The following is a 24253-nucleotide window of genomic DNA, read 5'->3' on the forward strand; positions in this document are numbered from 1 at the left end:
GAGGTGGGCGTTGCGTCGAGAGAGAAAGACATTTGTGTCTGCTGTACCCGGTAGATTTTTTAAAAGCTGTCTAAAAATAATTTGACCTTTATATAAAAAAGTGTGATGTTGTCCAGTCCGGATTGACCCTTCTCTGGGTCCGGACTCAGACCACCAGTTGAGTTTGGCTGGCCTACATTATGATCAAATAGCCACAGTAGCCTACATGGTCACTGTTAAAACTGTAATTTAAAGCAGGTACAGCCAGTGTTCACAGTAAACGCACACTGGAAGTTGCATAGAATTTTTACAATATTCAAGTTTGCGCTCAGCAGACCTGAAATTTGCACAGTGCCGAATTTTTTTTAGAGGGAACGTTGGTTGAGTGCTATTGTTGATTTTGCCTTTAGAATGTGCTGGTAATACAGAATCCGTATGAACTATTGTAACGAATTCAATGGCCGTGTTCGACAGCATCAAAACCTTGATGGATCATGGGGAAATTGTTTCTGCCTGATCTACAAATCACTACTCATTATTTGTAGATCCGTCAATCGATCACAATTTACCCATGATTACATAAGAGTTTTGATCCTCTCGAACACGGATAAAAACACTGAATGTAAAAAATTAACGAGACTCACCAACAATATATTTTGAGTCCTCTTTATTTCACCCTCAGAGCTTCTTGTGCCATCTAGTGTCCATAAGATGTAATGGTCAAATCGGCAACATTTTCACAACTTTCATTTTTAACCCAACAGTGTTTTCTAATGGGGGCAGGTATCCTAGCAGTTGGGCCATTAACCGAAAGGTCGCTGATTCGAATAGCCGAACTGACAAGGTGAAACATCTGCTAATGTGCCCTTGAGCAAGGCACTTAAACCTAACTTGCTCCTGGGGTAACGTACTATGGCTGACTCTGTAAAACCACACATTTACCTGCACCTATCTGGTGTACGTGACAATAAAAAAAATCTAATGTGGGATGTTATACTCGTGTGCGACGTAAAATACACTAGCTAGTAACCCCATCCCAAAACACCATTTAATTCTTAGACGAAAGCTGGATCATAAACACATACAGTACCAGTCAAAAATGTAAGTGGCTTTCATATGGGGGAGCCGGCCCTTTAAAGTGAGCAATTAAGATAAATAATAAACCAGAAACGTAGGAATACTTTTGTTAGTGTTGAAATTATTTACAGCCCAAATCAGTGGACCAAGCTATAGTTATTGGAATTCATCTTGGAACATCTTGCAAAAACAAAGAACAGTATTCATTCTAAAATAATAGTCCATATAAAAAAAGCTTTTAAAATGACCATTTCAATGCATTGTACTTCATATCAATATATTCTTAAAACATTACAGACTGGTATGACAAATATCATGACACTTAAATACTAACAAACAATATCTGGATGTTATGAAGAAAAACAAATACAAATAATCCTGGTTAGCATTAGCCACTCATCTTTCAAAAAAAGAAAAAAAAGGTCAACTGATGTGACCAAGATGCCAGAAGCAAGCTTAGGCACAACGTCAGTAAAACCACACTTTTGTGATAAAAAAACTAAACTAAAGCGTCAGAGGCGATTGAGTATAGTTGAGTGAAATGACATTGGCTGGGTACTGTACAGTGCTTTAAGTGAAAGTGAGTTAAATACAATGAGCTTGGGGGTTTTCATCCAAAGCAGGGGACATCAAAACCACAATTTCTATCTCATGACATCACTGAGAAGCAGACGACAACAGGGCATTGTATGACAAAGCACCCCTCCAAAAAAAGTGACCCTCTTGAGCCGAGGTGGATGGAAATGCTCCGTTTGGTGCTTTAATTGAGGAGTAGTGGGGGGAGCAGGCATAGGGTCATATAAAACATCAGGGTTCAGGGAATATGGGGATATAGTTCTGTAGCTCGTCCTCCATGTTTTCCATCTCGGGGTTCCACAGAAGCTGAGGAGGCTTAGGAGACAGGGGAGTGTAGGAGACCTGCTATTGGCCAACAGGGAGGCAAGGGTATCAGAATCCAGATGGTGTCAGGACGTTCATGTCCCGGGGTTTGAGTTTGTGTGGGCGGGTCTGGAGGGGTCTGTTGCCCTCGATGCTGTTGATCTCAATCTTGGGGGGGTTGAACTTGGCAGGGTCATCCACCATGAGGTTGACCTGGGTCTTGATGCCCTCCATGGTGCTAGACTTCTGCACGCCAAAGTATGACTTTAGTGTGAAGCCTGAGGAAGAGCAGAGACAAGGTTGTTAACGCACCTGACAAAAAGGTATGGCATCATCAAAGCAAAAAAACTGCAACATCCATTACATTTCAAGTTATTTTTTAGAAACCGAAATGCTGACTTGACCATGACTATAGAAGACTATAATTCACACATTCTCTCTTGGGAACACAAAGTCTATTCTTAGACCCTTGTCACTTAAAAAAAAATTATACAAAGAAAGCTCTGCCAACAGTCCTGATAATTGAAACTCCTGAGGGACTGATTTCTCACCTGTGTTGGTTTCTGAACCGGGGTCAGTAGTGGACTTCTGTACTACTGGGCGAGAAGTTCCAAATAAGCTCCACCTCTCCCCTCCCGCTCCACCTCCTCCCTCGTTGCCTCCCATTTCAGGGCTGAGGTTAGGACTACTGAGCTCTGGGGCAGCGAGAAATGGTGCAAGACTCTGGCTGTTGAACCAGCTCCTGTATGCCCACACACAACAAAGCTGTTAGAGACATAGAACAATTGAACCTAATCTGCCATCTGAAAATAATACTCAGATTTGAATCTAGTGCTTATTCAGAGGGGAGTGGACATCTATTCTACTACAGGAACTCTTCCAAAATAGCCATTTGATACATACCTGCGGTTGAGTATCGGTGAGGAGTGGGGGCTGATGCTGGGGGTAACACAGGGGGTGCTGGAAGGGGTGCCACAAGGGGTGGATTGAGCTGATGTCGTAGGCCTGTCCTCCTTGAAGTCCCCGCTTGGCATTCTCAGCTTCTGCAGAGACAGAGGTAGAAAGATGCAGCTTAGACATGTTGTTCAGTAGCACTCTTGTCTGCAGCCCATGAGGGAGCGAGAGGCATGCGTTTTGCATGGTAAAGACACGTATACACAGACAACTACCCAAATGACGAGACCCAAGAGCAAGATTGTGACATTGAGGCGGGTCAAATGATGGTGGGCCACGTAAACACACAAACCAAAGACCAGTTTGGCCTGTTTTCCCCCATCAACATTTGTTTTTGCATCAAACTAAGGATATTTGGAAACTGTTGACCGCAGTCAGTGCGAGAAATGAGTGATTAACCTAAGGGGCCCACCAGGCTACACAATGTCCATTTGACTGGTGCCCAGACTAATGATCTAAGACCCCTCTCTATGCAGGAATAACATTCTTGTCAGCAGTGAGCTTGATGCCTTGATAAGCTCCTTTCCTGAGGACGGCTCACCTCTCACAGTTCTGGGCGACTTTAACCTCCCCACGTCTACCTTTGACTCATTCCTCTCTGCCTCCTTCTTTCCACTCCTCTCCTCTTTTGACCTCACCCTCTCACCTTCCCCCCCTACTCACAAGGCAGGAAATACGCTCGACCTCATCTTTACTAGATGCTGTTCTTCCACTAACCTCGTTGCAACTCCCCTCCAAGTCTCCGACCACTACCTTGTATCCTTTTCCCTCTCGCTCTCATCCAACACTTCCCACACTGCCCCTACTCGGATGGTATCGCGCCGTCCCAACCTTCGCTCTCTCTCCCCCGCTACTCTCTCCTCTTCCATCCTATCATCTCTTCCCTCTGCTCAAACCTTCTCCAACCTATCTCCTGATTCTGCCTCCTCAACCCTCCTCTCCTCCCTTTCTGCATCCTTTGACTCTCTATGTCCCCTATCCTCCAGGCCGGCTCGGTCCTCCCCCTCCCGCTCCGTGGCTCGACGACTCATTGCGAGCTCACAGAACAGGGCTCCGGGCAGCCGAGCGGAAATGGAGGAAAACTCGCCTCCCTGCGGACCTGACATCCTTTCACTCCCTCCTCTCTACATTTTCCTCTTCTCTCTCTGCTGCTAAAGCCACTTTCTACCACTCTAAATTCCAAGCATCTGCCTCTAACCCTAGGAAGCTCTTTTCCACCTTCTCCTCCCTCCTGAATCCTCCCCCCTCTCCCCTCCTCCCTCTCTGCAGATGACTTCACAACCATTTTGAAAAGAAGGTCGACGACATCCGATCCTCGTTTGCTAAGTCAAACGACACCGCTGGTTCTGCTCACACTGCCCTACCCTGTGCTCTGACCTCTTTCTCCCCTCTCTCTCCAGATGAAATCTCGCGTCTTGTGACGGCCGGCCGCCCAACAACCTGCCCGCTTGACCCTATCCCCTCCTCTCCAGACCATTTCCGGAGACCTTCTCCTTACCTCACCTCGCTCATCAACTCATCCCTGACCGCTGGCTACGTCCCTTCCGTCTTCAAGAGAGCGAGAGTTGCACCCTTCTGAAAAACCTACACTCGATCCCTCCGATGTCAACAACTACAGACCAGTATCCCTTCTTTCTTTTCTCTCCAAAACTCTTGAACGTGCCGTCCTTGGCCAGCTCTCCCGCTATCTCTCTCAGAATGACCTTTCTTGATCCAAATCAGTCAGGTTTCAAGACTAGTCATTCAACTGAGACTGCTCTTCTCTGTATCACGGAGGCGCTCCGCACTGCTAAAGCTAACTCTCTCTCCTCTGTTCTCATCCTTCTAGACCTATCGGCTGCCTTCGATACTGTGAACCATCAGATCCTCCTCTCCACCCTCTCCGAGTTGGGCATCTCCGGCGCGGCCCACGCTTGATTGCGTCCTACCTGACAGGTCGCTCCTAACAGGTGGCGTGGCGAGAATCCGTCTCCACACCACGTGCTCTCACCACTGGTGTCCCCCAGGGCTCTGTTCTAGGCCCTCTCCTATTCTCGCTATACACCAAGTCACTTGGCTCTGTCATAACCTCACATGGTCTCTCCTATCATTGCTATGCAGACGACACACAATTAATCTTCTCCTTTCCCCTTCTGATGACCAGGTGGCGAATCGCATCTCTGCATGTCTGGCAGACATATCAGTGTGGATGACGGATCACCACCTCAAGCTGAACCTCGGCAAGACGGAGCTGCTCTTCCTCCCGGGAAGGACTGCCCGTTCCATGATCTCGCCATCACGGTTGACAACTCCATTGTGTCCTCCTCCCAGAGCGCTAAGAACCTTGGCGTGATCCTGACAACACCCTGTCGTTCTCAACTAACATCAAGGCGGTGGCCCGTTCCTGTAGGTTCATGCTCTACAACATCCGCAGAGTACGACCCTGCCTCACACAGGAAGCGGCGCAGGTCCTAATCCAGGCACTTGTCATCTCCCGTCTGGATTACTGCAACTCGCTGTTGGCTGGGCTCCTGCCTGTGCCATTAAACCCCTACAACTCATCCAGAACGCCGCAGCCCGTCTGGTGTTCAACCTTCCCAAGTTCTCTCACGCTACCCCGCTCCTCCGCTCCCTCCACTGGCTTCCAGTTGAAGCTCGCATCCGCTACAAGACCATGGTGCTTGCCTACGGAGCTGTGAGGGGAACGGCACCTCAGTACCTCCAGGCTCTGATCAGGCCCTACACCCAAACAAGGGCACTGCGTTCATCCACCTCTGGCCTGCTCGCCTCCCTACCACTGAGGAAGTACAGTTCCCGCTCAGCCCAGTCAAAACTGTTCGCTGCTCTGGCCCCCCAATGGTGGAACAAACTCCCTCACGACGCCAGGACAGCGGAGTCAATCACCACCTTCCGGAGACACCTGAAACCCCACCTCTTTAAGGAATACCTAGGATAGGATAAAGTAATCCCTCTCACCCCCCCTCCCCCTTAAAAGATTTAGATGCACTACTGTTCCACTGGATGTCATAAGGTGAATGCACCAATTTGTAAGTCGCTCTGGATAAGAGCGTCTGCTAAATGACTTAAATGTAAATGTAAATGCAGTGGTAAAGAGTACTAAAGTAAAAAAAATAATACTTGAAAGTACTACTTAAGTAGTTTTTTAGGGTGTCTGTACTTTACTATTTATATTGTTGACAACTTTTACTTTTATTTCACTTACATTCATAAAGAAAATAATGTACTTTATACATTTTCCCTGACACCCAAAAGTACTCGTGCCCTTTTGAATGCTTAGCAGGACAGGAAAATGGTCTAATTCACACACTTATCAAGAGTACATCCCTGGTCATCCCTACTGCCTCTGATCTGACGGACTCACAAAACACAAATGCTTTGTTTGTAAATGATGTCAGTGTTGGAGCATGCCCCTGGCTATTCGTAAAAATAAAATAAAAAACAAAATGTTCTTTATATAAGGAGTTAGAAATGATTTATACTTTTTAGTATATTTTAGCAAATACATTTACATTTGATACTTAAGTATATTTGAACCCAAATACTTTTAGACTTACTCAAGTATTATTTTACTGGGTGAGTTTTACTTTTTCTAATAAGATATCTTTACTTTAACTCAAGTATGAAAATTCTGTCATTCTTCCACCACTGCTCCTCAGTCCAAAATTATATGATCACTGCATGCCACGTATTTTCATTATACACAAGTATATAACTCAGAGGCATCAAGCCAGGGAGTGTTTTCCCCAGGCCAAATAATAAACAGGCAGACCACAACTGTCCTGCACCCACCAGCACAAGTCAAGACCTGTCACCAAACAACCCCTATTCCTTATATAATCCATAGCAGGGTACCCAGAGTCAAATAAGGTTTCCCAGTTAGGTATCAATATTCCCAGAAGACTCAGCCTAGTCTCCTATCTAGAGAGTTTCCCAGCTAATGAAATCCATAGAACCATGATAGGCTAATGAAAAAACATGCTTCCCAAGCTCCAATCTTCCCTTTTTGAGTCAGTATTAACCAAAATCAACAATCTCTAGAACGATATTCTCTATGTTCCATCATTCTACATTCCTTCTGGGAATGTTGGGAGGAATATCCTATACTTCTCTGTGTACTATGCTCCTGCATTCTCGGTTTGTCCTCACTGTTGCAATCCTTTCCTTTCGAGTTCTGATCACTGTAGTGCTCATCATTCGAATGCAGCGTATACACTGTTCCCTCTTAGACTGTTAGGAGTAGAGAAAACTATCTAGAGGTTTCTTCTAGGGTGTCAGCACAAGACCCAAACATATTTGGAATCCTGCCCTTTCGAAACCTAATCTGGTGTTCAGCACAGCACAAGCCGGTTGGGGACCACATTGATGTCATACAACCACTTAGCCCTTGATCATGACTCTCAGTTCCATTACATTACAGAAGAATCATGGTGAAGGAGATGTCTTCTGTATGGGGGAGTTTCAGAGCCCAGACACTCCGTCTGAACAGTAACATGCATCGCTTGCGGTACGGTTTGGGAAGCATAAAGGACCTTATCTTTCATATCAGTGAGAAACAATTTACAAATAAACAGAACGTTGAAATGACACACACCTTTATAGTAGGGATGCACGATAGAGTTGGTAAGCATATCGGAATCGGCAGATATTAGCAAAAATGCCAACATCGGCATCGGCTCTATGTATAGTTTAACACCGATGTGCAAAACCGATGTCAAAGCTGACATGCATACCTGTATAACGTAGGTAGATGAGGTAATGACGCCACGAAAAATACAGCCTTCCTAACCTAGCCCACAATGTCTGCTGTGTGGGTCTATTTTGAAGTTTCAAAGGAAGATAACAAAAAGACCATATGCAACGTTTGTGCTGCTATTATTTCCCAAGGACCAGAGAAAATGAAATCTTTTAATACCACAAACTTAATTACTCATTTGAAAGTGCATCCCCCCCAGACGTTCAACAAAGTATTGTTGAAACGCACATCCATGAGCTACTTGCTATGGGCGTCACTGCTATTAGCTTCACAACTGACATTTGGACCAGCGATGTCAGCCCCATGAGCATGCGGAGTCTGACAGCACAGCGGGTAGACAAGGATTTCGTACATGCTCAAGAATGTGCTGGTTCTCATACCGCTGCTGCCATTTCAATGGCATTTGAGAACATGTTTGAAACTTGGAAAATCCCCAAGAACAAAGTACATGCTGTGCTACGTGATAATGCACGTAACATGACAAAGGCTTCGGAAGAATGCGGAGTCGCCAGTTTGCCATGCATGGCACACACGCTGCAAATGGCTGCGAACGAAGGTGTTTTGGTCCATTGCAGCATATCTGACAGTGGCAACAGGTAGGAAGATAGTGGGTCATTTTAAACACTCACAGCTAGCATACAGCCGCCGCCTGCAAGCAATACAGGAGCAGCTTGGAGTGAAAACAAAAAGGCTTAAGCAAGACGTTTCCACCCAATGGAACGGTACTTTTTACATGATGGAGAACCTGCTGGAACAGAAATGAGTGCTTGGCGGGTATGAGTTACCTGCAATAATCAGTACAAACCTGTGGACTCTCATTGAAAAGATGAACACACTCCTAGCTCCATTCAAACAACTGACTCGAGAAATAAGCTCATAAACTGCGTCTGCAGCAGACGTGGTATCCTCTTATGGCATTGAAACGCCTGCTCAACAAAACTGCCGACACATATTGCAAACGTACTCTACTAGAGGCTGTGAACAAGCAATTCGGTGGCATTCTCTCTGAGCCTCTTTACTGTGTTGCCACCATGCTCGATGCTAAGTACAAGGATTGCTACTTCGATGCAGACAAGCAACAGGGTTTACGTGAAATGTTACAGACGCAGCTGGACAAGATGGAAATGGACAGTGCGCACCGAGGAAGAAGACCCATGACAGAAGAGGCCACGGACAGACAGAGCTGAAACTTCACTGTTTGACATGTATGATGAAATCCTGGTTGAGAATGAAATGACTGAACAAATGAATGAAACAGCACAGCAAGTAAGTGAAATAAATAGGTTTTGATAATGTTTCACTGGTAATGGGGACATATAGTTGAAGTCGGAAGTTTACACAGGTTGGAGTCATTAAAACTTTTCTGTGGATGTATTTCAAGGCCTACCTTCAAACTCAGTGCCTCTTTGCTTGTCATCATGGGAAAATCAAAAGAAATCAGCCAAGACCTCAGAAAAAATATTGTAGACCTCCACAAGTCTGGTTTATCCTTCGGAGCAATTTCCAAACACCTGAAGGTACCACGTTCATCTGTACAAACAATAGTACGCAAGTATAAACACCATGGGACCACGCAGCCATCACACCGCTCAGGAAGGAGACGTGTTCTGTCTACTAGAGATGAACATACTTTGGTGCGAAAAGTGCAAATCAATCCCAGAACAACAGCAAAGGACCTTGTGAAGATGCTGGAGGAAACAGGTACAAAAGTATCTATATCAACAGTAAAATGAGTCCTGAAAGACCGCTCATCGACATAACCTGAAAGACCGCTCAGCAAGGAAGAAGCCACTGCTCCAAAACCGCCATAAAAAAGCCAGACTACGTGTGGACAAAGATCTTACTTTTTGGAGAAATGTCCTCTGGTCTGATGAAACAAAAATAGAACTGTTTGGCCATAATGACCATCTGTCGGAAAGATATCAGTTTGTCTCTGTGAATGGTTTGTCCTCTGACAAATCAACTGTAAATTTCGGTGTTCCTCAAGGTTCCGTTTTAGGACCACTATTGTTTTCACTATATATATATTTTACCTCTTGGGGATGTCATTTGAAAACATAATGTTAACTTTCACTGCTATGCGGATGACACACAGCTGTACATTTCAATGAAACATGGTGAAGCCCCAAAATTGCCCACGCTAGAAGCATGTGTTTCAGACATAAGGAAGTGGATGGCTGCAAACTTTCTACTTTTAAATTCGGACAAAACAGAGATGCTTGTTCTAGGTCCCAAGAAACAGAGATTTTCTGTTGAATCTGACAATTAATCTTAATGGTTGTACAGTTGTCTCAAATAAAACTGTGAAGGACCTCAGCGTTACTCTGGACCCGGATCTCTCTTTTGACGAACACATCAAGACTGTTTCAAGGACAGCTTTTTTTCCATCTACATAACATTGCATAAATCAGAAACTTTGTCCAAAAATGCAAAAAAATGAATCCATGCTTTTGTTACTTCTAGGTTTGACTACTGCAATGCTCTACTTTCCGGCTACCTGGATAAAGCACTAAATAAACTTCAGTTAGTGCAAAATACGGCTAATAGAATCCTGACTAGAACAAAACAATTTGATCATATTACTCCAGTGCTAGCCATCCTACACTGGCTTCCTGTTAAGGCAAGGGCTGATTTCAAGGTTTTACTGCAAACCTACAAAGCATTACATGGGCTTGCTCCTACCTATCTCTCTGATTTGGTCCTGCCGTACATACCTACACGTACGCTACGGTTACAAGACGCAGGCCTCCTAATTGTCCCCAGATTTCTAAGCAAACAGCTGGAGGCAGGGCTTTCTCCTATAGAGCTCAATTTTTATGGAATGGTCTGCCTACCCATGTGAGAGACGCAAACTCGGTCTCAACCTTTAAGTCTTTACTGAAGACTCATCTCTTCAGTAGGTCATATGATTGAGTGTAGTCTGGCCCAGGGTTGTGAAGGTGAATGGAAAGGCTCTGGAGTCTCTGCCTGGCCGGTTCCCCTGTTTCCACTGGGATTCTCTGACCCAACCGTGAAGCACGGAGGTGGCAGCATCATGTTGTGGGGTGCTTTGCTGCAGGAGGGACTGGTGCACTTCACAAAATAGATAGCATCATGAGGAGGAAAATTATGTGGATATATTGTAGCAACATCAAGACAGTCAGGAAGTTAAAGCTTGGTCACAAATGGGTCATCCATATGGACAATGACCCCAAGCATACTTCGAAAGTTGTGGCAAAATGGCTTAAGAACATCAAAGCCAAGGTATTGGAGTGACCATCACAAAGCCCTGACCTCAATCCTATAGATAATTTGTGGGCAGTACTGAAAAAGCGTGTGCAAGCAAGGAGGCCTACAAACCTGACAGTTACACCAGCTCTGTCAGGAGGAATGGGACAAAATTCACCCAACTTATTGTGTGAAGCTTCTGGAAGGCTACCCGTAAGGTTTGACTCAAGTTAAACAATTTAAAGACAATGCTACCAAATACTAATTGAGTGTATGTAAACTTCTGACCCACTGGGAATGTGATGAAATAAATAAAAGCTATAATCTACTATTATTCTGACATTTCACATTCTTAAAATAAAGTGGTGATCCTAACTGACCTAAAACAGGGAATTTTTACTAGGATTAAATATCAGGAATTGTGAAAAACGGAGTTTAAATGTATTTGACAAAGGTGTATGTAAACTTTGACTTCAACTGTACGGAAATGCCAAAACTTTTATGCCAGTGTCTGTTTGTCTCAGAGAGAGATACGCGTTGTATTTTCATTTTCTGTTACTACATCGGCCAACATTTGCAAATGTAGACCTATGCCTAATGATACTTTGGAATGCAAGAATAATGCAATCTGTGGTATTACACGTACTAGCTTTTCAGTGCAGCTTCACACATTGTAGACAAAAAAAGAAACAGACTCTTGTGACAAAGCCTAGCAGGTCCTCTTTGTGAAGAAACACCTCCCCCAAATGTTAAAATTGTAAATGTGCAGTCATTATGGTAAACCAGCCATCTAGAGTCACTGGGGAAAAAATGACTAAGCCCAATGGCTGTTCTGTTGTTTATTCATGGCTGGTATAGGTCAAGATTTTCATTTAATTTTTAACAAAGTACTTTTGTTCTTTTGTTTATTTTCTAAATGAAAGATGAGCTGTGTTGTAAATTTTCGCTCATTTTTAAGTTGTGCCATTCATAGCAGTTTGACAGCCTAGAGACAGAAATGTTTTCAAGCAGCTGCGGGGCAGCTAAAATATTTGTGTCATGAATGTCTGTTGTCGATAAAATACATTCATGGATTTGTCATTTCTCATTTACAAGTTATTTAAAAAATCTGTTCCTAACTGAACATATGTAACTTTGTTTCAACTATACTAGAATGTTTAAAAAAAAAAACGCAAAAATTGTAAATATTGGTTATCGGTATCTGTATCAGGTTTTTTGGTAAGGAAAAGATTGGATATCAGTAACGACAAAAATGTCATATCGGTGCATCCATACTTTATAAGGTTAGGGTTAGTTCCCACACATCCATATTACAGCACTTGTTTCCAGAAGACCGATAATTAGCTATCTAGCATGCTCCGAACACCTGTGTGCAATGTTCCCTCTAAGCGGCATGCGGGCTCGCAGCTCCACCGTGACTACCGCGCAGAAGAAATATCGCAGAGAAGCACGAGATTTAACTTGCACTCAACTTTCTAGAGTTTCCCCCATTAATTAAAACGCTCAATGTTTCCCTTCACTGTGGTAATTGTGATCGAATCAATGCAATATTAGCCACTTTCAATGCAACATACCAAAACAAAACAAACTATGCAAGAGATTTTGTTGTGGGCAGAACGCATCACAATAGGATTCTATTGCATTGACAGACACCACTCAGGCCCGTACTCTACACTGACCGGTGTGCCATAACAAGCAGAGATGCAGTAGGCCTATATACAAATAGACCATTGCCATATATGGATCTGTGCCATTCACTTAAACTAGACTTTTTACAGCATGAGCGGTCATGCTTGTTTTGAGATCAAAGCGAAAGCTACACATAGCAACGTGTGCACATTTTTACATATCCTTTGTGAGTGAGGTAATAGCCTAGTTATAAATCATTTGTAGTCAGCATTGGGGGCGAGTTGCTTCCTACATGAGCACAAAACATTGGCATTTCTAGACACTTGAAAAGCAAATCGGGTAAATAACTTTTGTTTGTCTTAAATGGGCAGTGTTGTATTTTGAGACAGGCTTGAATAAGCTAGGTAGCCAATAGGCAGAAGGAAGCATAATTTGCCTGATTCTCTGTAATAGTGGTATGGGAATAATAATTCATTTTATAAAGTGGTATCTTGCATCAAACAACAACATTTTCATTCACCTCCTTATCTGAAGGACAAGTGTATTAACTGTATGTTTTTTTCAAAAGTCTAGTGAAATGTAGGCCTATATTGAACACCACACATTGGCTGCTAATGTAGGCTAAACGATAGAACAGCTAATTCCATGTTAAAATGTTATGGGATTAATTTTCTCCATTGTTTTTGATGAAAGGCCACTCTGGTAGGCCCAGATTATGAACAAAAAGCCACTGTAGCCTACTTGACCACTGTTAAAACTTGCTTAAAGCGGGTACAGCCTCAGCGTTCCCAGTAAACACGCGCCGGAAGTTACACAGAATTTTCACAACATTCAAGTTGGCTGAAATTTGCTCAGTGCCAATGAGGGAACATTGCCTGTGTGTAACGAGAAAAAAGGCTGCCAAAAACGTGTCGTCACTGAAAAATACTTTTGCTGCAACTATGATTAAGCTGGTTAAAACAGTGGACAGTAAAGTGTGCATTTAGCATTTATGAAATTATTTTGATGTGAAATGAAAGTAAAGGGCTTTGTGTTCCCAGAACCGTTTTGCAATTGAGAATCGATTCACGTTTCAATGGAGTATTTGGCTCTCAGAGCCAGTCTACCTCTGAAAATAACATAAGGTCCTTGGACCTTCAAGTGTAATGGTAATAGAGCCCCACAGTGGATGTTTCATAATACCCATAAAACCTAGCAGTCAAACAGGTAAATTAAAATGAGGTGTGTGTTTCGTCTGTGTTTTGTATGGCTTACCCTGGCGTGAAATTGTAATAACCATCTCGGACAAGGTGACTTTTATACATTTATTTGTCTCCACTTACTCTCAGATTACGTGCAATTCTACAAATCCCTGCAGGTCATCTCTAGCTGACACCTTTGCTAACAAGTTTTCTGTCAATTTAAAACTTACACAAGACAGTTCACAGAAATGTCATTTGAAAGAAATGTAGCTAAATTATTGATTACTAGTCGTGGCCAAAAGTTTTGAGAATGACACAAATATAAATTTTCACAATGTCTCAGTTTGTATGATGGCAATTTGCATATACTCCAGAATGTTATGAAAAGTGATCAGATGAATTGCAATTCATTGCAAAGTCCCTCTTTGCATTGCAAATGAACTGAATCCCCCAAAAACATTTCCACTGCATTTCAGCCCTGCCGCAAAAGGAACCAGCTGACATGTCAGTGATTCTCTCGTTAACACAGGTGTGAGTGTTGATGAGGACAAGGCTGGAGATCACTCTGTCATACCGATTGAGTTCAAATAACAGACTGGAAGCTTCAAAAGGAGGGTGGTGCTTGGAATCATTGTTCTTCCTCTGTCAGCCATGGTTACCTGCAAGGGAACACATGCAGTCGTCATTGCTTTGCACAAAAAGGGCTTCACAGGCAAGGATATTGCTGCCAGTAAGATTGAACCTAAATCAACCATTTATCAGATCATCAAGAACTTCAAGGAGAGTGGTCCAATTACGCCCAAGAAAGTCCAGCAAGCGCCAGGACCATCTCCTAAAGTTGATTCAGCTGCGGGATCGGGGTACCACCAGTACAGAGCTTGCTCAGGAAAGGCAGCAGGCAGGTGTCAGTGCATCTACACGCACAGTGAGGTGAAGACTTTTGGAGGATGGCCTGGTGTCAAGAAGGGCAGCAAAGAAGCCACTTCTCTCCAGGAAAAACATCAGGGACAGACTGATATTCTGCAAAAAGGTACAGGGGACTGGGGTAAAGTCATTTTCTCTGATGAATCCCCTTTCCGATTGTTTGGGGCATCCGGAAAAAAGCTTGTCCAGAGAAGACAGGGTGAGCGCTACCATCAGTCCTGTGTCATGCCAACAGTAAAGCATCCCGAGACCATTCATGTGTGGGGTTGCTTCTCAGCCAAGGGTGTGGGCTCATTCACAATTTTGCCTAAGAACACAGCCATGAATAAAGCATGGTAGCAACACATCCTCCGAGAGCAACTTCTCCCAACCATCCAGGAACAGTTTGGTGATGAACAATGCCTTTTCCAGCATGATGGAGCACCTTGCCATAAGGCAAAAGTGACAACTAAGTGGCTCGGGGAACAAAACATCAATATTTTGGGTCCATGGCCAGGAAACTCCCCAGACCTTAATCCCATTGAGAACTTGTGGTCAATCCTCAAGAGGCGTGTGGACAAACAAAAAGCCACAAATTCTGACAAACTCCAAGTATTGATTATGCAAGAATGGGCTGCCATCAGTCAGGATGTGGCCCAGAAGTTAATTGACAGCATGCCAGGGTGGATTGCAGAGGTCTTGAAAAAGAAGGGTCAACACTAGAGGTCGACTGATTAACCTCTTGCTCCTACCCGACACGCAGGCGTCCCATCTAGACATCTGGAAATGCAAATGTGCTATGCTAAATGCTAATAGCACTCGTTAAAACTCAAACGTTCATTAAAATACACATGCAGGGTACTGAATTAAAGCTACACTCGTTGTGAATCCAGGCAACAAGTCAGATTTTTAAAATGCTTTTCGGCGAAAGCATGAGAAGCTATTATCTGATAGCATAGCATGTAACACCCCAAAAGACCCGCAAGGGACGTAAACAAAATAATTAGCATAGTCGGCGCTACACAAAACGCACAAATAAAATATAAAACATTCATTACCTTTGACCATCTTCTTTGTTGGCACTCCTAGATGTCCCATAAACATCACTATTGGGTCTTTTTTTTTATTAAATCGGTCCATATATAGCCTAGATATCTATGAAGACTGTGTGATCAAGGAAAAAAATAGCGTTTTATAACGTAACGTCATTTTTTTTAATTAAAAAAGTTGACGATAAACTTTCACAAAACACTTCGAAATACTTTTGTAATGCAACTTTAGGTATTAGTAAACGTTAATAATCGATCAAATTGATCACGAGGCGATGTATATTCTATAGCTGTACGTCTGGAAATAATGTCCGGGTAAATCTCAACCAAAATATCCGGTCGGAGACCGGAAGAAATGCTCTCCGCCCCATTTAATGTGGTTCACATTCAACAATGGGTTCTAGTGGCGCATGGATATATTTTCCCATTTTCAGTGATCAGATTTTCCTGCGCTTTTCGATGAAACGCACGTTATGTTATAGTCACAGCCGTGATTTAACCAGTTTTATAAACGTCTGAGTGTTTTCTATCCACACATACTAATCATATGCATATACTATATTCCTGGCATGAGTAGCAGTGCGCTGAAATGTTGCGCGATTTTTAACAGAATGTTCGAAAAAGTAGGGGGTAGGAGTAACAGGTTAATCGGAATGGCCGATAAATTAGGGCCAATTTCAAGTCTTCATAACAATCGGAACTAGGCAAGTCGGTCTTATTTTCAATGACTGCCTAGGAACGGTGGGTTAACTGCCTTGTTCAGGGGCAGAACGACAGATTTTTACTGTGTCAGCTCGGGGATTCAATCTTGCAACCTTACGGTTAACTAGTCCAACGCTCTAACCACCTGCTTTACATTACACTCCACGAGGAGCCTGCCTGTTACGCGAATGCAGTAAGAAGCCAAGGTATGTTGCTGGCTAGCATTAAACTTATCTTATAAAAAACAAACAAATCAATCAATCATAATCACTAGTTAACCAATAATATCATCAACCATGTGTAGTTATCTAGCGTGTCCTGCATATAACCGATGTGGTGCGCAGTCGTGAAAAAGGACTGTCGTTGCTCAAACGTGTACCTAACCATAAACATAAATGCCTTTCTTAAAATCAATACACAAGTATATATTTTTAAACCTGCATATTTAGTTAATATTGCCTGGTAACTTGAATTTCTTTTAACTAGGGAAAATGTGTCACTTCTCTTGCAACAGAGTCAGGGTATATGCAGCAGTTTGGGCCGCCTGGCTCCTTGCGAACTGTGTGAAGACTATTTCTTCCTAACAAAGACAGCCAACTTCGCCAAACGGGGGATGATTTAACAAAAGCGCCTTTGCGAAAAAAAGCACAATCGTTACACAGAAGTATATATTTTTAAACTTGCATATTTAGCTAAAAGAAATCCAGGTTTGCAGGCAATATTAACCAGGTGAAATTGTGTCACTTCTCTTGCGTTCATTTCACGCAGAGTCAGGGTATATGCAACAGTTTGGGCCGCCTGGCTTGTTGAGAACTAATTTTCCAGAATTTTACGTAATTATGACATAACATTGAAGGTTGTGCAATGTAACAGGAATATTTAGACTTATGGATGCCACCCGTTAGATAAAATACGGAACAGTTTCGTATTTCACTGAAAGAATAAACATTTTGTTTTCGAGATGATTGTTTCCAGATTCGACCATATCAATGACCTAAGGTTCGTATTTCTGAGTGTTATTATGTTATAATTAAGTCTATGATTTGATAGAGCAGTCTGACTGAGAAATGGTAGGCACCAGCAGGCTCGTAAGCATTCAGTCAAATAGCACTTTCGTGCTTTTTGCCAGCAGCTCTTCGCAATGCTTCAAGCATTGCGCTGTTTATGACTTCAAGTCTATCAACTCCCGAGATTAGGCTGGTGTAAACGATGTGAAATGGCTAGCTAGTTAGCGGGGTGCGCGCTAATAGCGTTTCAAACATCACTCGCTCTGAGACTTGGAGTAGTTGCTCTGCAAGGGCCGCGGATTTTGTGGAGCGATGGGAAACAATGCTTCGATGGGAAACAATGCTTCGATGGTGGCTGTTGTCGTTGTGTTGTTGCTGGTTTGAGCCCAGGGAGGAGCGAGGAGAGGGACGGAAGCTATACTGTTACACTGGCAATACTAAAGTGCCTATAAGAACATCCAATAGTCAAAGGTTAATGAAATGCAAATGGTATAGAGGGAAATGGTCCTATAATTCCTATAATAACTACAACCTAAAACTTACCTGGGAATATTGAAGACTCATGTTAAAAGGAACCACCAGCTTTCATATGTTCTCATGTTCTGAGCAAGGAACTGAAATGTTAGCTTTCTTACATAGCACATATTGCATATTACTTTCTTCAACACTTTGTTTTTGCATTATTTAAACCAAATTGAACAAGTTTAATTATTTACTTGAGGCTAAATTGATTTTATTGATGTATTATATTAAGTTAAAATAAGTGTTCATTCAGTATTGTCATTATTACAATTAATCGGTTAATCGGTATCTGCTTTTTTGGTCCTCCAATAATCGGTATTGGCGTTGAAAAATCATAATCGGTCGACCTCTAATATACACACACACACACAACGAAATATATGTATACTCGTCAGACATCATCAGAGGTGTCCACTTAATTTGAGGGCTGAGGGGATAGGATGTCTTTTAAGTGTTTGGAAAGCAGCCAGGGTTTCCCAAACTCGGTCATGGAGGCCACGTCTTGGTGTTTGCCCTAGCACTACTACACAGCTGATTCAAATAATCAAAGCTTGGCGAGTTGGCTATTTGAATCAGCTGTGTAGTGCTACGGCACCAAGGGCCGAGTTTGGGAAACCAGGTCTAAGAGGTGCGCAAATGGGCAATTTCTGAAACATAGCATAGGCTTATTTGTTTAGCTCAAAATGACAACCAACCATGTGGCTTGACAAATCTTTTGAGTTGGCTAACTAAACAACAACTTAGCTAGCTAACTGACCTGCCACCAAGTAAACTATTTAAAGGTACCCATAACGTTAGTGTGATGTTTCTTTGACGACAACCACACAAACACAGCTAGCTAGTAGCTAACGCGTTAGCTAGCCCAGTGAAAACGCGAATATTGCATGGACCAAATTGGCTAGAGCCTGAGCAGCGGTAAACGTCGGCGAACTAAAAAAAGCTTAAACTAACGATGTTAGCGTTATTTAACACACAATGATTACAAAAATAACGAACGTTACTTTGCTGCCATGATACGATATCGGCAGCTATACACGTAAAGCGGTACACTTTGTGCTAGCTAAATTAGCTACGTTGACGTTACGTAAAGGTCGGTTAACTATTCAACTGTTATGCCTTGACAAATAGCAAGATATGGCTCTGATCAAATACCTTTTCATGGGAAGATTTCTTTGACTCTCCAGGCCAATCCACTCTCTCATTTTATCCATTATTCGTTGTTTTTCAAGTGTAATAAACAAATACAGCACGGAGGTACAATGTGTATTGCAGCTACGAACCTAAAAATGGCCTCATTCTCCCTTTGTTACAGATGTTCTGATTGGCTGTTTTAGGAAAACGTGGGCTCGTCTCATTTAACTGTGTTGCCTGGCAACATGCACAGCACAAATAGCACTCAAATGTGGAACAGGCAGTTCTTTAATTGTTTCAACATTGTTTCAATAATATATAGAACTTTTCTCACAGCTCTGGTATATAAAGCATTTTTATTCTGCCGACAATGCATTCTGTGGCAGCACAATGACCAATCGATATATGTATATATGTATGTGAGGCTCTTGATCAAATCTTTGATCATGACACTGGTGAGGAGGAGAGAGGCCACGAAACTGACTGTGAAGTAGTAGTCTGTGATAAATAGCACAATATGTTTAAACTGAGTATTGGTTATAGACAAAATAATCCATACATTGTGCTTTTTTTTAACTCAAAAACGAATTGTATGAGCTCAGGTCAATGAGGCCTACAGGCCATAAATAGCCAATTGAAGTTCACAACTTGGAATGTTCACAAGAACTTAAGTTGATAAAAATATCTAACACAACATTAGGTGATAATATATGTATTGTTATGGATTTATATTCAGATATAATGGGGCGGTCATTTTGGACCAGGAACACATAATTAATAACATGAAACAAATCCAACAGGAGTTTATGCAAGACGTAGAGAACACATATATTTATTAGAAGCTGGAAAGGACATCCGTAGTATAGGCTACCATTTTTGTGTACAGTGTACCTGCAATGTGGCACGAGAGTGCAAGCTTTCCTTCTGTAAGCTAGACCTGTCTCAGGCATCTCTATTTACGTGGAGTGCTCTGCTCTTTTGCAGCCACAAGATGGCACTATTTACAAGATTCCAGGTTCAGAACCATTAACAATGTTCCTTCTCATTTGATACATTTTGCTTTATAACAAAATGATCCAGTGAAACGCATAAAAAAATCATGAGAAAATAGATTTATTAAAGTATTTTAAATCACTTGAGACAACAACTGTGCAAAACAGAACACAAAAGCATAATATCCCAACAAAGACATATGAAATTGAAATATAAAAAAAGTACAAAATAGAAGTATAAAGTTAATTAGAACAAGAAGCTTCTGCATTAAACTGCTTTGACATTGACTTGGTCTTAAACCTTCAGAGTGATGGGATGTCAGACCTTATAGGATAACAACATATTTGTCCCGCCGTGCACATTTTTGATTTTGCCCTAGCACTACACAGATTAATCAAATCATCAAAGCTTGACTATTTATGGTTATTTGAATCAGCTGTGTAGTGAGTGCTCGGGCAAAAATCAAAACGTGCAGCAAGTGGGGGCCCCAGTACCGAGTTTGGGAAACCCTGCTAAATGGAGTCATAGAGGGAGTCTGAGACAGGGAATCAGATATCAGCAGAGTCAATGCTTCTCTCATTAGAGATGGACTCAATTGGAGTGGGCACAGTTGGGGGAGAGGACTTCTTCCTGTGAATTAAGCAATTGGACACAATGGTGAGACAAGCCCATGCACCTTTCACTCATATGTCCTCAACAAACTGTTGTACTAAATAATAAACAAATGAAATCAACAATGTTAGTTCTTTAAAGAATGATTTAATCTTTCGTACAGTAAATTATGACACTCCTAAACAGAAAATAAATTGGTTTACATGACTCACATCAGGCGAGCGAGAAGTCTCTGCACTTTCTTCATACTGGGGTCCAGGCAATACTGCACTCCATTCTTAAGGCTAACACTATCAAGATATAGAATGATTCAATTGGTATTTTCTTCGCAATGATTTTAATTTTAATTGATGTCATCATATTATCATCATCCTCATCATAACTGATGAGATGATATATACTCACATGAACTCCAGCCTGTCACAGGAGGGAGTTGGAGGATAGATCTGGATGTCCTCAACAGTGTTTGGAGCGCCAAAGCTGTTCCGCACCTTCCGACACAAACATCGCTGACTCACAGAACCTGTACAGAGAATCAGTGGACAATGAATTGAGTACAATCGAGCTACTTGGAATGACTAAATCGCAATACAAAAACAATTAACCATGCTCAAAAAATGTAAACATCATATTGGCATGTAATAAACGTCCCATACCATAGTGATAATAATTATGGTAAAAAAGAGGTAGACTCACGCTGGGCGACTGTGATACAGATGGTGACAGCAAGGAGCAGGAGTATTCTGGTGATCATGGTCATGTTTTCAAGGTGTGGTGTTCCCTGCGGGTACAGCTGTTGGTCGAGATGAGTCTGTCTGGTGTGAAGAGATGGAGGACTGGAGATAAGATTTGAGTGTGTAAAGAGATATATGAGATGAGACGAGAGAGAGGTACTATGAGTAGTTGAGAGAAGGGGCCCCTTATATACACAGCCTTTATCTTTCCAGTGATCATAAGAAATGTCCTTTTATGATGGAAACTGAAACTAAACTAGTAACCACAAGAAAATGCCCCCCGCTCTTATCCACCCACTCTTTTACTCTGCAACCTCACTTAATTATTACATTTTAGTGTGGCTTATAATACATCTGGCTTTTCAAGATTTATAGTTTTTCAATTGGCTTTGAGTCACTGTTTTCAAATTCTAGTTAAATAAATCGTTTAGTCAGAGGAATGGTGACATAAATACAATTTCTATAGATCAGAGGAATGAACTAAATCCCTCTATGTGATGTGGTTAATCTCCCCAATCCGAGTATCTGGAAAATATGTATATGCCTTTAAATAATATTATTCATTATTATTTCAAATTCTCTGTGGAAAATTATTTTTCACCTCAGTAGGCCTATTACTATGTTATGTTAATTTAATCTGTTTAGTAGGAACTGAAACGAATAAATTAGGACCTGAAATAATGGATAGAAATATAATTGAATCCCCTAGAACTATCTATGACTGGGATGTATTTTCAATCATCATTTGCTGTATTTTTAATGTCATACATCAAACAATTGTTTCAGAGATGTGGGGGTTAAAATGTGTTGTGTTTGTTGTGTGCCTGCATCTTTATGTGACGGAGGAGGGTAAGTAATTAAGGGGTTTCAGACTGTTCCATTGCGAAGTGAGTCTTTGCCGAACTGCTCTCATCACACATCATCAACACGATGTAGTATCTCTGCAGATGAACCTCCTCTAATATTTCCAGTGTAAGAAGCTTTATAATTCTCACCTTTCTGTTCCCCATCAAAAAAACATGTCACACATTTTTCCACCAACTGTCCATTTGCTGAGTTATGTGGTCATTGACAAACTGAGTTTTGTCTCTAGGGCTCCCGAGTGGTGCAGCGGTCTAAGGCACTGCATCTTAGTGCTAGAGGCATCACTACAGACCCTGATTCGATTCCAGGCTGCATCACAACTGGCTGTGATTGGGAGTCCCTTAGGGCAGTGCACAATTGGCCCAGCGTTGGCCGGTGTAGGCCGTCATTGTAAATATGAATTTGTTCTTAATTAACTGACTTGCTTAGTTAAATAAAGGTTATACAAATGAATAAATCTGTTTCACATCACGTGTGTAAACTTGATCAGTTGTAATTGCGATAAAGAGACTTTAGGTGGGCTTACCATTTTTTTTATTGCATATTCGTTCATTGAGACTAATTAAAGTGCCTTCAGAAACTATTCACAACCCTTGACTTTTTCCATTTAATTTTTGGGGGGATTAAATTCAAATTTTGTGCCATTGATCTACACACAATACCCCACAATGTCAAAGTGGAATGTTATTTTTTCAATTTAATAAGAAATTGAAGCTGAAATGTCTTGAGTCAATAAGTATTCAACTCCTTTGTTATGGCAACCTTAAATAAGTTCAAGAGTAAACAGTAGCATGGACTCACTATTTAAGAAATAATTGTGGTTAACATGATTTTTTAAAATGATTACCCCATCTATATACCCAAATACAGTGCATTCAGAAAGTATTCAGACCCCTAAACTTTTTCCACATTTTCTTCCTTTACAGCTATATTCAGTAATGGTGTCACGACTTCGCCGAAATCGGTCCCTCTCCTTGTTCTCCGGCGTTCGGCGGTCGACGTCACCAGCCTTCTAGCCATCGCCGATCCACTTTTCATTTTCCATTTGTTTTGTCTTTGTTTTACACACCTGGTTTCAATGTATGTTCGGTCCGTTATTGTGGGCTCGGTATTACGACATGTTATTGGAATATTTGAGTAAAGTTACTTGTGGTACTCATCCTTGCTGTCCTGCGCCTGACTCCTCTGCACCAGCTACACCCAGACCATTACAAATAGATTAAAACATTTTTTTGATCTCATCAAGCTACACACAATACCCCATAATGACAAAGCAAAAACTTGTTTTTAGACATTTTTGCAAATGTATAAAATAAAAAAATATTACATTTACATAAGGATTCAGAACCTTTACTCAGTACTTTGTTGAAGCACCTTTGGCAGCGATTACAGCCCTGATTCGTCTTGGGTATGACGCTACAAGCTTGGCACACCTGTATTTGGGGAGTTTCTCTGTCAGGTTGGATGGGCAGTGTCGCTGCACAGCTATTTTCAGGTCTCTCTAGAGATGTTCGATCGGGTTCAAGTCTCAGGCTTTGGCTGGGCCACTCAAGGTCATTAAGAGACTTGGCCCCAAGCCACTCCTGCGTTGTCTTGGCTGTGTGCTTAGGGTTGTTGTCCTGTTGGAAGTTGAACCTTTGCCCCAGTCTGAGGTCCTGAACGCTCTGGAGCAGGTTTTCATCAAGGATCTCTCTGTACTTACTCCGTTCATCTTTCCCTCGATCCTGACTAGTTTCCCTGTCCCTGCCACTGAAAAACAACCCCACATTATGATCCTGCCACCACCATGCTTCACCATAGGGATGGTGCCAGGTTTCCTCCAGATGTGAACCTCGACATTCAGGCCAAAGAGTTAAATTTGAGTTTCAATCAGACCAGAGAATCTTGTTTCTCATAGTCTGGGAGTCCTTTTAGGTGCCTTTAGGCAAGCTCCAAGCGGGCTGTCATGTGCCTTTTACTGAGGAGTGGCTTCCGTCTGGCCGCTCTACCATAAAGTCCTGATTGGTGGAATGCTGCAGAGATGGGTGTCCTTCTGGAAGGACACCCATTTTCCACTTTGGAACTCTGGAGCTCTGTC

The 24253-nt window shown here is 42.1% G+C and overlaps 2 protein-coding genes and 1 long non-coding RNA gene across 5 annotated transcripts; 1 reads left to right on the forward strand and 2 right to left on the reverse strand.

Annotated features, from left to right (window-relative positions):
• Window positions 1–633: 633 nt before the first annotated feature.
• LOC115130522 (putative monooxygenase p33MONOX) lies at window positions 634–19160 on the reverse strand. 3 transcript variants are annotated; one of them, XM_065019603.1, is made up of 5 exons: window positions 18995–19155; window positions 14234–14318; window positions 2839–2978; window positions 2487–2677; window positions 634–2213 (listed from the first exon to the last, which is right to left on the reverse strand). In XM_065019603.1, exons 3-5 carry the CDS (start codon window positions 2967–2969, stop codon window positions 2005–2007), a joined length of 531 nt encoding a protein of 176 aa, XP_064875675.1. In that variant the 5' UTR covers window positions 2970–2978; window positions 14234–14318; window positions 18995–19155; the 3' UTR covers window positions 634–2004. The 3 variants fall into 3 exon arrangements, with proteins under 3 accessions (XP_064875675.1, XP_029517618.1, XP_029517616.1); XM_029661758.2 differs by lacking the exon at window positions 14234–14318 and having other exon boundaries at window positions 19123–19160; XM_029661756.2 differs by lacking the exon at window positions 14234–14318.
• A 910-nt stretch (window positions 19161–20070) lies between these two features.
• On the reverse strand, window positions 20071–21514 carry LOC115131138 (C-X-C motif chemokine 11-1-like). The gene is made up of 4 exons (XM_029662733.2): window positions 21275–21514; window positions 20984–21101; window positions 20791–20868; window positions 20071–20596 (listed from the first exon to the last, which is right to left on the reverse strand). The coding sequence occupies exons 1-4, from the start codon at window positions 21336–21338 to the stop codon at window positions 20515–20517; spliced, it is 342 nt and encodes a 113-aa protein (XP_029518593.1). The 5' UTR covers window positions 21339–21514; the 3' UTR covers window positions 20071–20514.
• On the forward strand, window positions 20500–23288 carry LOC135572110 (uncharacterized). The gene is made up of 3 exons (XR_010464022.1): window positions 20500–20623; window positions 22406–22566; window positions 23103–23288. It is a non-coding gene; the product is annotated as an uncharacterized LOC135572110 (long non-coding RNA).
• Window positions 23289–24253: the final 965 nt, after the last annotated feature.

This window comes from Oncorhynchus nerka, linkage group LG6 (assembly GCF_034236695.1).
Source record: "Oncorhynchus nerka isolate Pitt River linkage group LG6, Oner_Uvic_2.0, whole genome shotgun sequence".
Classification (NCBI taxonomy): domain Eukaryota; kingdom Metazoa; phylum Chordata; class Actinopteri; order Salmoniformes; family Salmonidae; genus Oncorhynchus; species Oncorhynchus nerka.